General features: G+C 42.0%; 1 protein-coding gene across 1 annotated transcript; it reads right to left on the minus strand.

Annotated features, from left to right (window-relative positions):
• Positions 1–1,532: 1,532 nt before the first annotated feature.
• LOC112892581 (transcriptional regulator IFH1-like) lies at positions 1,533–6,526 on the minus strand. The gene is made up of 2 exons (XM_025959716.1): positions 5,846–6,526; positions 1,533–2,102 (listed from the first exon to the last, which is right to left on the minus strand). Exons 1-2 carry the CDS (start codon positions 6,524–6,526, stop codon positions 1,533–1,535), a joined length of 1,251 nt encoding a protein of 416 aa, XP_025815501.1.
• Between the last annotated feature and the right edge of the window lie 3,315 nt (positions 6,527–9,841).

A 9,841-nucleotide genomic window follows, 5' to 3' on the forward strand; every position in this document is an offset into this window, starting at 1 on the left:
TAAGCTAGTTGTTTATCGGTGCTCACATGTCTTAAAGCGAAATCTCCTTTGGCTTCATGATCTCTCAAGAAATGGTGTCTTATGTCAATATGTTTGGTTCTAGAATGGTTCACGGGATTGTTAGCCAGCTTGATTGCACTCTCATTATCACACAAGAGTGGAATCTGACTAAACTTACAACCAAAGTCGCTCAAGGTGAACCTCATCCAAAGTAGTTGCGGACAACAAGCACCGGCAGCAACATACTCGGCCTTGGGGATGAATAGGGCAACGAAATTTTGTTTCTTAGAACTCCAAGACACTAGAGACCGACCAAGGAATTGGCAAGTCCCTGATGTACTCTTTCGATCTACCTTGCAACCGGCATAATCTGAATCGGAATAGCTATGTAGACCAAAAGTGGAGCCCTTAGGATACCACAAGCCAAGACATGAAGTCTAGACCAAATATCTTAAAATTCTCTTAACAACCATAAAATTATATTTCTTAGGGTTAGCTTGAAACCTTCTAAACAATCACACACTAAGCATGATATCAGGCCTAGATGCACAAAGAAAAAGCAAAGATCCGATCATGGAGTGATATACCTTTTGATCCACGGTCTTACCATCTTCATTTAGGTCGAGATGCCCGTTGGTTGGCATAGGTGTATTGATGGGCTTGTCATTCTCCATGTAAAAATTCTTGAGCATATTTTTTTTGTACTTTGTTTGACAAATAAAGGTGCCCTCCTTGAGTTGCTTGATTTGAAATCCTAGAAAGTACTTAAGCTCTCCCACAATAGACATCTCGAATCTCTTGGTTATGACCCTAAAAAGGTCTTCACACCACTCTTGATTAGTAGAACCAACTATAATATCATCGACATATATTTGGTACACAAATATATCATGTTTGACTTTGAGAGTGAAGAGAGTAAGAGAATAGGATCAGCTTTGTCTATTTCAAAGCCTTTCCTTAAGAGAGTAGGATTGGCATTCATACCAAGCTCTAGGAGCTTGTTTAAGCCCATAGAGCGTCTTATGGAGCTTGTAGACGTGGTTGGGAACCTTTGGATCTTCAAATCCCGGTGGTTGCTCAACATAGACCAATTCGGAAATTGGTCCATTAAGAAAGGCACTCTTCACATCCATTTGGTATAGCTTGAAATCATGGTGAGTAGCATAGGCAAGTAATATACGAATTGACTCAAGCCTAGCTACGGGTACATACGTCTCACCGAAATCCAAACCTTCGATTTGTGTGAAGCATTGAGCCACCAACCGAGCCTTGTTTCTTGTAGCCATGCCATGTTCATCTTGTTTGTTGCAGAACACCCATTTTGTACCTATCACATTTTGCTTGGGGCATTCCACTAAGGACTAGACTTCATTCCGAGTGAAGTTGTTGAACTCTTATTGCATGGCCATTACCCAATCCAGATCACCCAAAGCTTCTTCTACCTTAAGAGGTTCCAAAGAGGAAACTAACGAGTAATTTTCACAAAAATTTGGTAACCGAGAACAAGTTGTTACCCCTCTTCCACGGGATGATCACGTTTTACACTTTAGTGAACTCTTGGGGTGAGGTGTTTGAGGTTGGTGTTGCACGGGATCATCATCCTCATTTTCTTTGTCTTGGTCAAGGGCCTCTTCATCAGCATCTCCGGAGTTTCCGGAGATTTGTCCAGAATCTTCAGAACCTGTGGAGTTTCCACAAGTTTGGCCGGAGTCTCCGGAGTTTTCAGCAGTAATGGTATTTGGCCCATCTTTTGAAGCTCCTTGACCATTCTTCTCTTGAGGTCTCATTTCTCCAATTTCTAGGCTTTCAATGGCTTGTTGAGGTGGCAATTCATTATCTGCATCATTCAAATCAACTTGCTCCTTTTGAGAGCCGTTAGATTCATCAAATGTCACATCACACGCAATTTCAACATATTCAGAAGAATTATTGAAGACACGGTAACCATGAGCATTTGATGCATAACCAAGAAGAAAACCTTCATCAACTTTTGGTGCAAACTTAGAGCTTTTGGGCTTCTTGTTGAGAATGAAGCAATTACTTCCAAAAACACTAAAGTAAGACACGTTAGGCTTTTTACCATCTAGAAGCTCGTAGGCAGTCTTTTGCAAGATTTTGTGTAGGTATAGACAGTTGATTGCATGACAAGCTGTGTTGACCGCCTCCGCCCAAAATTGATCTGAGGTCTTGTACACATCAAGCTTGATTCTTGCGGCTTCAATGAGAGTTCTATTTTTCCTTTCTACAATACCATTTTGTTGAGGAGTGTATGGCACCAAGAACTCGTGTGCAACACCTTCTTTACCAATATATTCTTTAATGTTTGTGTTCTTGAACTCGAAGTCATTGTCACTCCTTACTTTCTTGATCTTCACATCAAACTCATTTTGTGCTCTTCTTGCACCTCACTCTTATCATGCAAAAAGAACAGCCAAGTGAAACAAGAATAATCTTCAACAATTACAAAACCATATTCGTTACCACCAATGCTTATATAAGCCACGGGTTCAAATAGGTCCATGTGAAGGAGCTCAAGAGGTCTTGTGGTGGTGATGATATTCTTCGGTCGATGTGGCACTCCAACTTGTTTCCCCGCTTGACAAGCACTACAAATTCTATTTTTCTTAAAGGAAACATTAGTAAGCCCAAGGATGTGCCCCCCTTTAGAAGTTTATCAAGGTTTCTCATCCCAACATGAGCTAGTCGGCGATGCCATAACCAACCCATATTAGATTTACCCAACAAACATGCATCAAGTTGAGCTTTCTCCGATGAAAAATCCACAAGCTAGAGCTTTCACTTGAGTATACCCTTGAAGACTACCGAGTCATCACTTCTTCTAAAGGTTTTTACACCCTCGTTGGTGAACAAACAATTGTAAGCCATTTCACAAAGTTGTGAAACAGATAACAAATTGTAGTCCAAGGATTCAACCGTGAAAATATTTGAAACTGAATGATCGGTAGAGATAGAAATTTTACCTAGTCCAATTACCTTTCCTTGGCTATTGTTGGCGAACACAATATTGTCACTAGCATTATCATTCTTCTTAAAGGATGTGAACATCCTCTTCTCTCTGGTCATATGATTTGTGCATCCACTATCAAGCAAACATTTTGAGCCATCGGAGGAGTATGCTTACAAAACAAATTTTAGGCTCTCATTTTTGGTACCCAAAGATATGTGGGTCCTCGATTGTTAGTGACAAGAACCTTGGGCACTGACACATTCCTTTTGATCAATGTGTCCTTCGTGCCCAACATACCTGGTGATGAGGACATCACGTGCTCGGATACAACCACATTGGCAACTTTTGATTCAAAGGTGAAACAATTCTTTGTCATGATTGTATTTGATTCATTTGATGAATTGATGCTGCGCCTTAATGTGTGTTCATTTTCATTTTTAGAAATACATACATGGATCAAAAAGAGTATTAAACACACATGTTAGGCATGGCAGACCAAAGAAGTTGATTGGGGACCAAGTCCAAGTATTCCCAACATCCTCAACAAGACCACCACGTCACTTTTGGCTCAAGGAAAGAAAGAGATCGAATCCAACACGTTTCAGGGCTGGATTCGGACTGCAGGCCCGCGGCAACTTGTGGCGGACGCCACGACTTCATTTGGACTCTGGGCGTTCAAGTACTTGATGGAAACCTTATCAAGTCCACTTTCATATGGATCCAGACTCATGTCCATATCTTCTCCGAGACGGTCGCAATCGTTGATTTACTACAGAGACCTTTTCTGTCCACGGTGCTGCATCACCTAATTTTGGCCTGACAGGCTGTGTATCAAGTGGGGCCCAATAGGGGCATATTCTAGGATTTAGGGACGACCTCCACCACATCCTGGTTGTCCTCTATCCTCTCATCTACCTCCATAGCCGCCACAAACAGATTGGGTTTTGTTTTGTTGAAAGTTTAGCCATTGCTACTTTCTTGTAGATGTGTGTGTCGGCTAGACCCATCCGTTCTTCTCGTTCCGAACCCCACCTTTTCAATTCAGATTGGTTTTTTATCTCCATATTTGCAATTAAGTTGCATATTCTTTGATTGCTTGTAGGACGAGTGCCCTAGTGACCGGGTATTGCGCTCCACAAGATTGCAGCAGCCATTGGAGTTGGTGTATCGGTTGCTAAGGCTCAACGTCCTTGGAAGGTTGTAGTCAAGCCGTGAATGTCGTCTCTATCCACCAATCGAGTTATCCATCCACTCTAACTGAAAGATCGGGAACAAACCCTAGCGGGTTCACATCAGTCCATCCGCTCTAACTGAAAGATCGAGAACAAACCCTAGCGGGTTCACATCAGTTGGTATCAAAGCTTTGTCATCACCTGCTCGGATACAACCACATTGGCAACTTTTAATTCAAAGTTGAAATAATTCTTTGTCATGATTGTATTTGATTCATTTGATGAATTGATGCTGCGCCATGATGTGTGTTCATTGTCATTTTCAGAAATACATACATGGATCAAAAAGAGTATTAAACACACATGGAAGGCATGGAGGACCAAAGAAGTTGATTGGAGACCAAGCCCAAGTATTTCCAACGTCCTCCACCAGGCCGCCACGTCACTTTTGGCTCAAGGAAAGAAAGAGATCGAGTCCAACACGTTTTAGGGCTGAATTCGAACTGTAGGCCCGTGGCAACTTGTGACAGACGCCATGACTTCATCTCGACTCCATTTTCAGCGTTCAAGTACTTGATGGAAACCTTATCAAGTCTACTTTCATATGAACCCGGACTCATGTCCATATCTTCTCGGAGGCGGCCGCAATCGTTGATTCACCACAGAGACCTTTTCTGTCTACGATGTTGCATCACCTGATTTTAGCCCGATGGGCTGTGTATCAAGTGGGGGCCAATAGGGATGCGTTCTAGGGTTTAGGGATGACCTCTACCATGTCCTAGTTGTCCTCTACCCTCTCATATACCTCCATAGCCACCACAAATAGAATGGGTTTTGTTTTGTTGAAAGTTTAGCCATTGCTACTTCCTTATAGATGTGTGTGTCGGCTAGACCATCCGTTCTACTCGTTCAGAACCCCATCTTTTTAGTTCAGATTGGTTTTTATCTCTATATTTGCAATTGTGTTGCTTGTTCTACTTGTTCTTGCTTGTTCTTCGATTGCTTGTAGTACGAGTGCCCTAGTGGTTGGGTGTTGCACTCCACCAGATCGCGGCAACCATTGGTGGTGGTGTATCGGTTGCTAAGGCACAGCGTCCGTGGAAGGCTGTAGTCAGACCGTGAATGTTGTCTCCATCTACCAATCGAGTTATCCATCCCCTCTCACCGGAAGATCGGGAACAAACCCTAGTGGGTTCACATCATTTGGCGATCACCATTCCCTTGAGATCCCAAGTTAACACATAATCCGCATAGAACAAGCTTTGTGAGGCGTGTGGCTTGATCTTGCTTGTGTGTTGGGTGTTGACCTTTTTCTCATTTGCTTGATGTGGGCTTGCTTTAGGTTGCTTACTATCAACCTTTGCTTGAATGGGTACCATTCCTCCAAGAAAAGCCCCACTAATACCAACACCCGACATCTTGTTGTTCTTGATGAAAGGACAAGCATCTCCGCAAGGTTAGTAGCACAAGCTTCAACATTTATATTACTACACTTTGTACAACCATTGCTAGTGATAGAAATAAAGGATTTGGTTGCATTATTGGAGCTAGACGAGGTACTTTCCTTAATGGGATCATGTTCCACTTCAAGATCCATGTGTTTGGCATGTAAACATAAGAAGTTCTTATGAAGTGTCTCATTTGCACCCTTAAGTTGAGCATTTGATTCATTGACCAAAAATAGTTCTTTAGTCAATTTCACAACCTTTTCCTTCTCCTTAGCTAGAGACTCCTCAAGTTCAAGAATTTTGTTAATTTTGGCTTTGAGCAAGTCCTCTTGCACCTTGAAACTCTTCCTTTCTTTGGAAAGAGATTTCTCGAGGCCTACGGTTTTCTCTCGCTCAAGCCTAATAAACTCTTCTTGCTGCTCAGGAGTCTCATCCTTATCCTTTATCTCTATCATAAGCTTCATTATTTTACTTGTTGCCTTTTTACCAAGTTCCTTTATCATGTTTTCATGTTCATTATCATCAAGAGTATCATCATTATCGTCATTGGAGTTGGATTTAGAATCTACCTTTGCCCCTTTTGCCATGAAGCAAGTGGAGTCATCTTCATCATCAGTGAGGTCTTCAAAGAGAGATGACTTGATGATGTGGGCTTCCACGGCCATGGTTGCCACACATTCATCATCGGAGGATGATTCTTCACTTGAATCCCACTCTTGAATAAGATGAGCTTCACCGGAGTACTTCTTCTTCCCTTTGCCATATTCTTTCTTCTCGCTTTTGTTCTTGTTCTTTGGGTTGGGGCAATCGACAATGAAATGACTAACTTCCCCACATCCAAAGCATGACTTTCTCTTAATCTTGCTTCTTCTCTTATCCTTGTTGAAGTACCCATCCTTCTTCATGACTTTCTTGAATCTCTTAATGAACAAAGTCATGTCTTCATCACTATCACTATCACTTTCTTTCTTCCTTGATGATGTTCTCTAATCTATAGCTTTTCCCTTCTCCTTTTTGCTGGCTTTGAGAGAAACACCGTTGTTCTTTTCCAATTGCTCATGAATCCTTGATAGTTCTTGAGAGATTTTTGCTTCTTTCATGGTAGTGTGGTTCTCCTCTATTCTACCAATGACATTGGTGGGGTGAATCTCTTGAAGCCTCTCTTCTCCCTAATCAAGGTTGGCAAGTTAACATCTCTTGGCATGTATGCGGACAAAATCTTATCAACTACTTCTCGATCACTCCATCTCTTTCCTCCAAGAGCTCTAATCTTGTTCAACTAATTGAACATCTCTCGTGGTGTCTCATTCTCACGAATGATAAACCGGTCGAGCTCCCATTCCAATGCATGAACTCTTCCTTCATGGACCTTCTTCGTGCCCTCATGGTTGACTTGGAGTGTGTCCCATATCACCTTGGCGGAGCCTATCCCATCAACCTTGTCAAACTCCTCGGGACCTAAAGAGCTAAGGAGTATGGAGGCGGCTTGCATGTTCCGTTAAATTTCAAACTCTTGATCATGAGTGATTGGCTCATCTTCCTCCGGGATGTTGACACCTAAACACATGATCTTCCAAAGGGTTGGGTTGAGCCCGATCAAGTAAACACGCATCGAGTATTTCCATGAGTAGCCCGTCCCATCGAAATGAGGGGGCTTCCCTAGGTTAACAGATGTGTTATTGGAATCACTCAAGCGATCATAATTGAACGGGATTTTTGTAAAGGATTTACCACTTCCTTGCTTTGTTACCTTTACCATCTTTTTTGTCATAGTCTGAAGATTCTTCTACCTTCTCATCCTTCTTGTTGTCAACATTCTCCTCCTTTGATTCATCCTCAATTTCGGTGATTGGGATTCCCTCGTGTATTTGACATATTGATTCTCCAAGCGTTTAGGCTTTAATTCGGAGACCAAAGCTCTTATACCAATTAAAAGGCCCCTGATTTCACCTAGAGCGGGTTGAATAGGCTTTACTTGAGATGTAGAATACACTGATTCGTAGTTTCATGCAGTTCAAGCTCTACAAACGAGTAGATCAAAGCACAACACCTAATATGCTAGATACGAGCTTCAAGAACAACAAGAACACCAAGAACCACAAGAACAAGGACATGGAAGACAAGGATTTGTTTGCCGAAGTTTAGTCCCACACGTTGTCACACCCGATTTTGGAAAGGAACCGAATGCATCTCATATGTGCGCTAGGATCAAGTTTCACACATATGATAGATGATATAAGTGTATACTTGAACAATATCATAACGAAAGATAGTATCATAGTACTTTATTACATGACCGAAAGTCTTAAGCGAATAAATAAATGTTTAAAATCTCGCAGCGGACTTCAACTTCACAAGCAGATGACTGGAAGGCATACGCCTAGAACTCCTAAAGATTTTTAGGGAACTCCGGACAATTATCTTGTTCTGAGTACACTTATGGTTGGTACTCAGCAAGTGCAGTAAATTATATGACATGCAAGGCCAAAATCAAGAATAAGCTAACATGGTTTGACTGCGATAAGCATTTTTAGTTGATCAAATTTTATTTAGCAAGCATTAGCTAAATGTAAGTATATACCAACCCTTAAATAAATAAAAGAGATAAGTAACAGCATAAATAAAGAACATCAGTTTAGATCATCTTTAAGTTCAATTATCATGTGAGGGTCCAAGCCGCTCATAACCGTGAGCACGGCTGATATATCAGTTTTCACTCTGCAGAGGTTGTACACTTTACCCACAACTCATGTTTCTCTTGATGCCCGGATTTGCAAAGCCCTTAAATACTTCCAAGGTGAGTGGAAGGGATTCACTACAAGGCCGTTACAAATATTCCCTAACTTGCAACGGTCCGCTAAGGTTTCAAGCCGTAGTGGTCATAACCCTCCCTAATGAGGCGGTACCTTAGCCAAGGACCATAAACAAAGCCTCCAAGAGGACCGAGCTATACCCCATCAACGCACTCCCCTCTTGCCCTTTTGGTAAGACCATTACAAGCTAAAGTTTCTAACTAATTAGTCAAGACCAGAGCCATGTAGTATTGTGGTTGCACTATTTTCTTGGGTGGTTCTCCATGTTCCAATTAATGCAATGATCTTAATTATCACCATAAAGTATTCTCGAACATGAAGTTAAACAAGTGTAGCGTAATTTCCAAGTTATTCAACCAGAGTCTAAGTAAAAGCAACTAGCATAGCTACAACATAATTATAATAATCCAGGTTTAATCAAGGAAGTTCAAAAGAATTAGGCACATCCTTAGTTTGGGATCCATCATATTCTAGACACATGCATGCATATAAAGTAAATGTGTGTATTTATAAAGTTATTAGGACTGGAATATGATCAAGGATCACTTGCCTTCATCAAATTACTACTGCTGCTCAGGAACGTCTTCAAAGCCTTGCTCTTGCGGACCCTCGAACTGCGCACCGTCTATCATAACACACAAGTACATACAAATAAAAAAGTACAATAAATAAGAAACAGTACACCAAACAATATAAACAAATCAAAACAGCATTATAAAGCTATTGTATACGTCACAAGGGTTGCGTGAGCGTGAGAATCGATGAAAACGGAGTTAAAACAGAGAAGTTATGGCTAAAACATGATTCTAGGGGCTTATTTGTAAAGGATTTGAATCTAGAAGGGCTCTGGACAAAGAAACCGAGGGCTAAAAAATAATTAAACCTTAAATCTAGGGTTTAGATTGAACGATAGAGGGGCTAGGGATGGCTATTTCTATTTTAGAAAAAGATAGGAGCTTAAATAGATAAAAAAGATCTATTCGTGAATACTTTTGAACTGCCGTGGATTGCGGGTTGATTTCGATAGAATTCAGAAGCTAAAGTGCAAAATATTCTAGGGTTGACCGGTATTGGTTATTTGACCCCATTTAGATCTAATCTAGACCGTCGAATCTGGATCGGACAACGGGGAACGGCTGGTGGCTGCGGGGCGGCGACGCTGGACGCTGGCGGCGAGGTCTTGCCGCAGTGGGCGGTGGCGGCTCGTCTGGAAATCGCGTAAACACGACTCCAGCTACGATTTCGACTTGGGTTTGGCCTGGGAGAAAGAGAGCAAGGAGGGGAACGCGTTTACTGGGTTGGGACGAGGCGCCGGAGGCCGAGGAAAGCGGATGGCGGCGGCGCGCGGTCGCGGAGCTCCGGTTAAGCATTGCGCGCGATAGAAGGCGGAGAAACAGGGGAAAAAGGCCGGCGGCAATTCCCTCCTCCACGTGGAGCGTC

The sequence above is a fragment of the Panicum hallii genome, chromosome 5 (assembly GCF_002211085.1).
Source record: "Panicum hallii strain FIL2 chromosome 5, PHallii_v3.1, whole genome shotgun sequence".
NCBI lineage: Eukaryota > Viridiplantae > Streptophyta > Magnoliopsida > Poales > Poaceae > Panicum > Panicum hallii.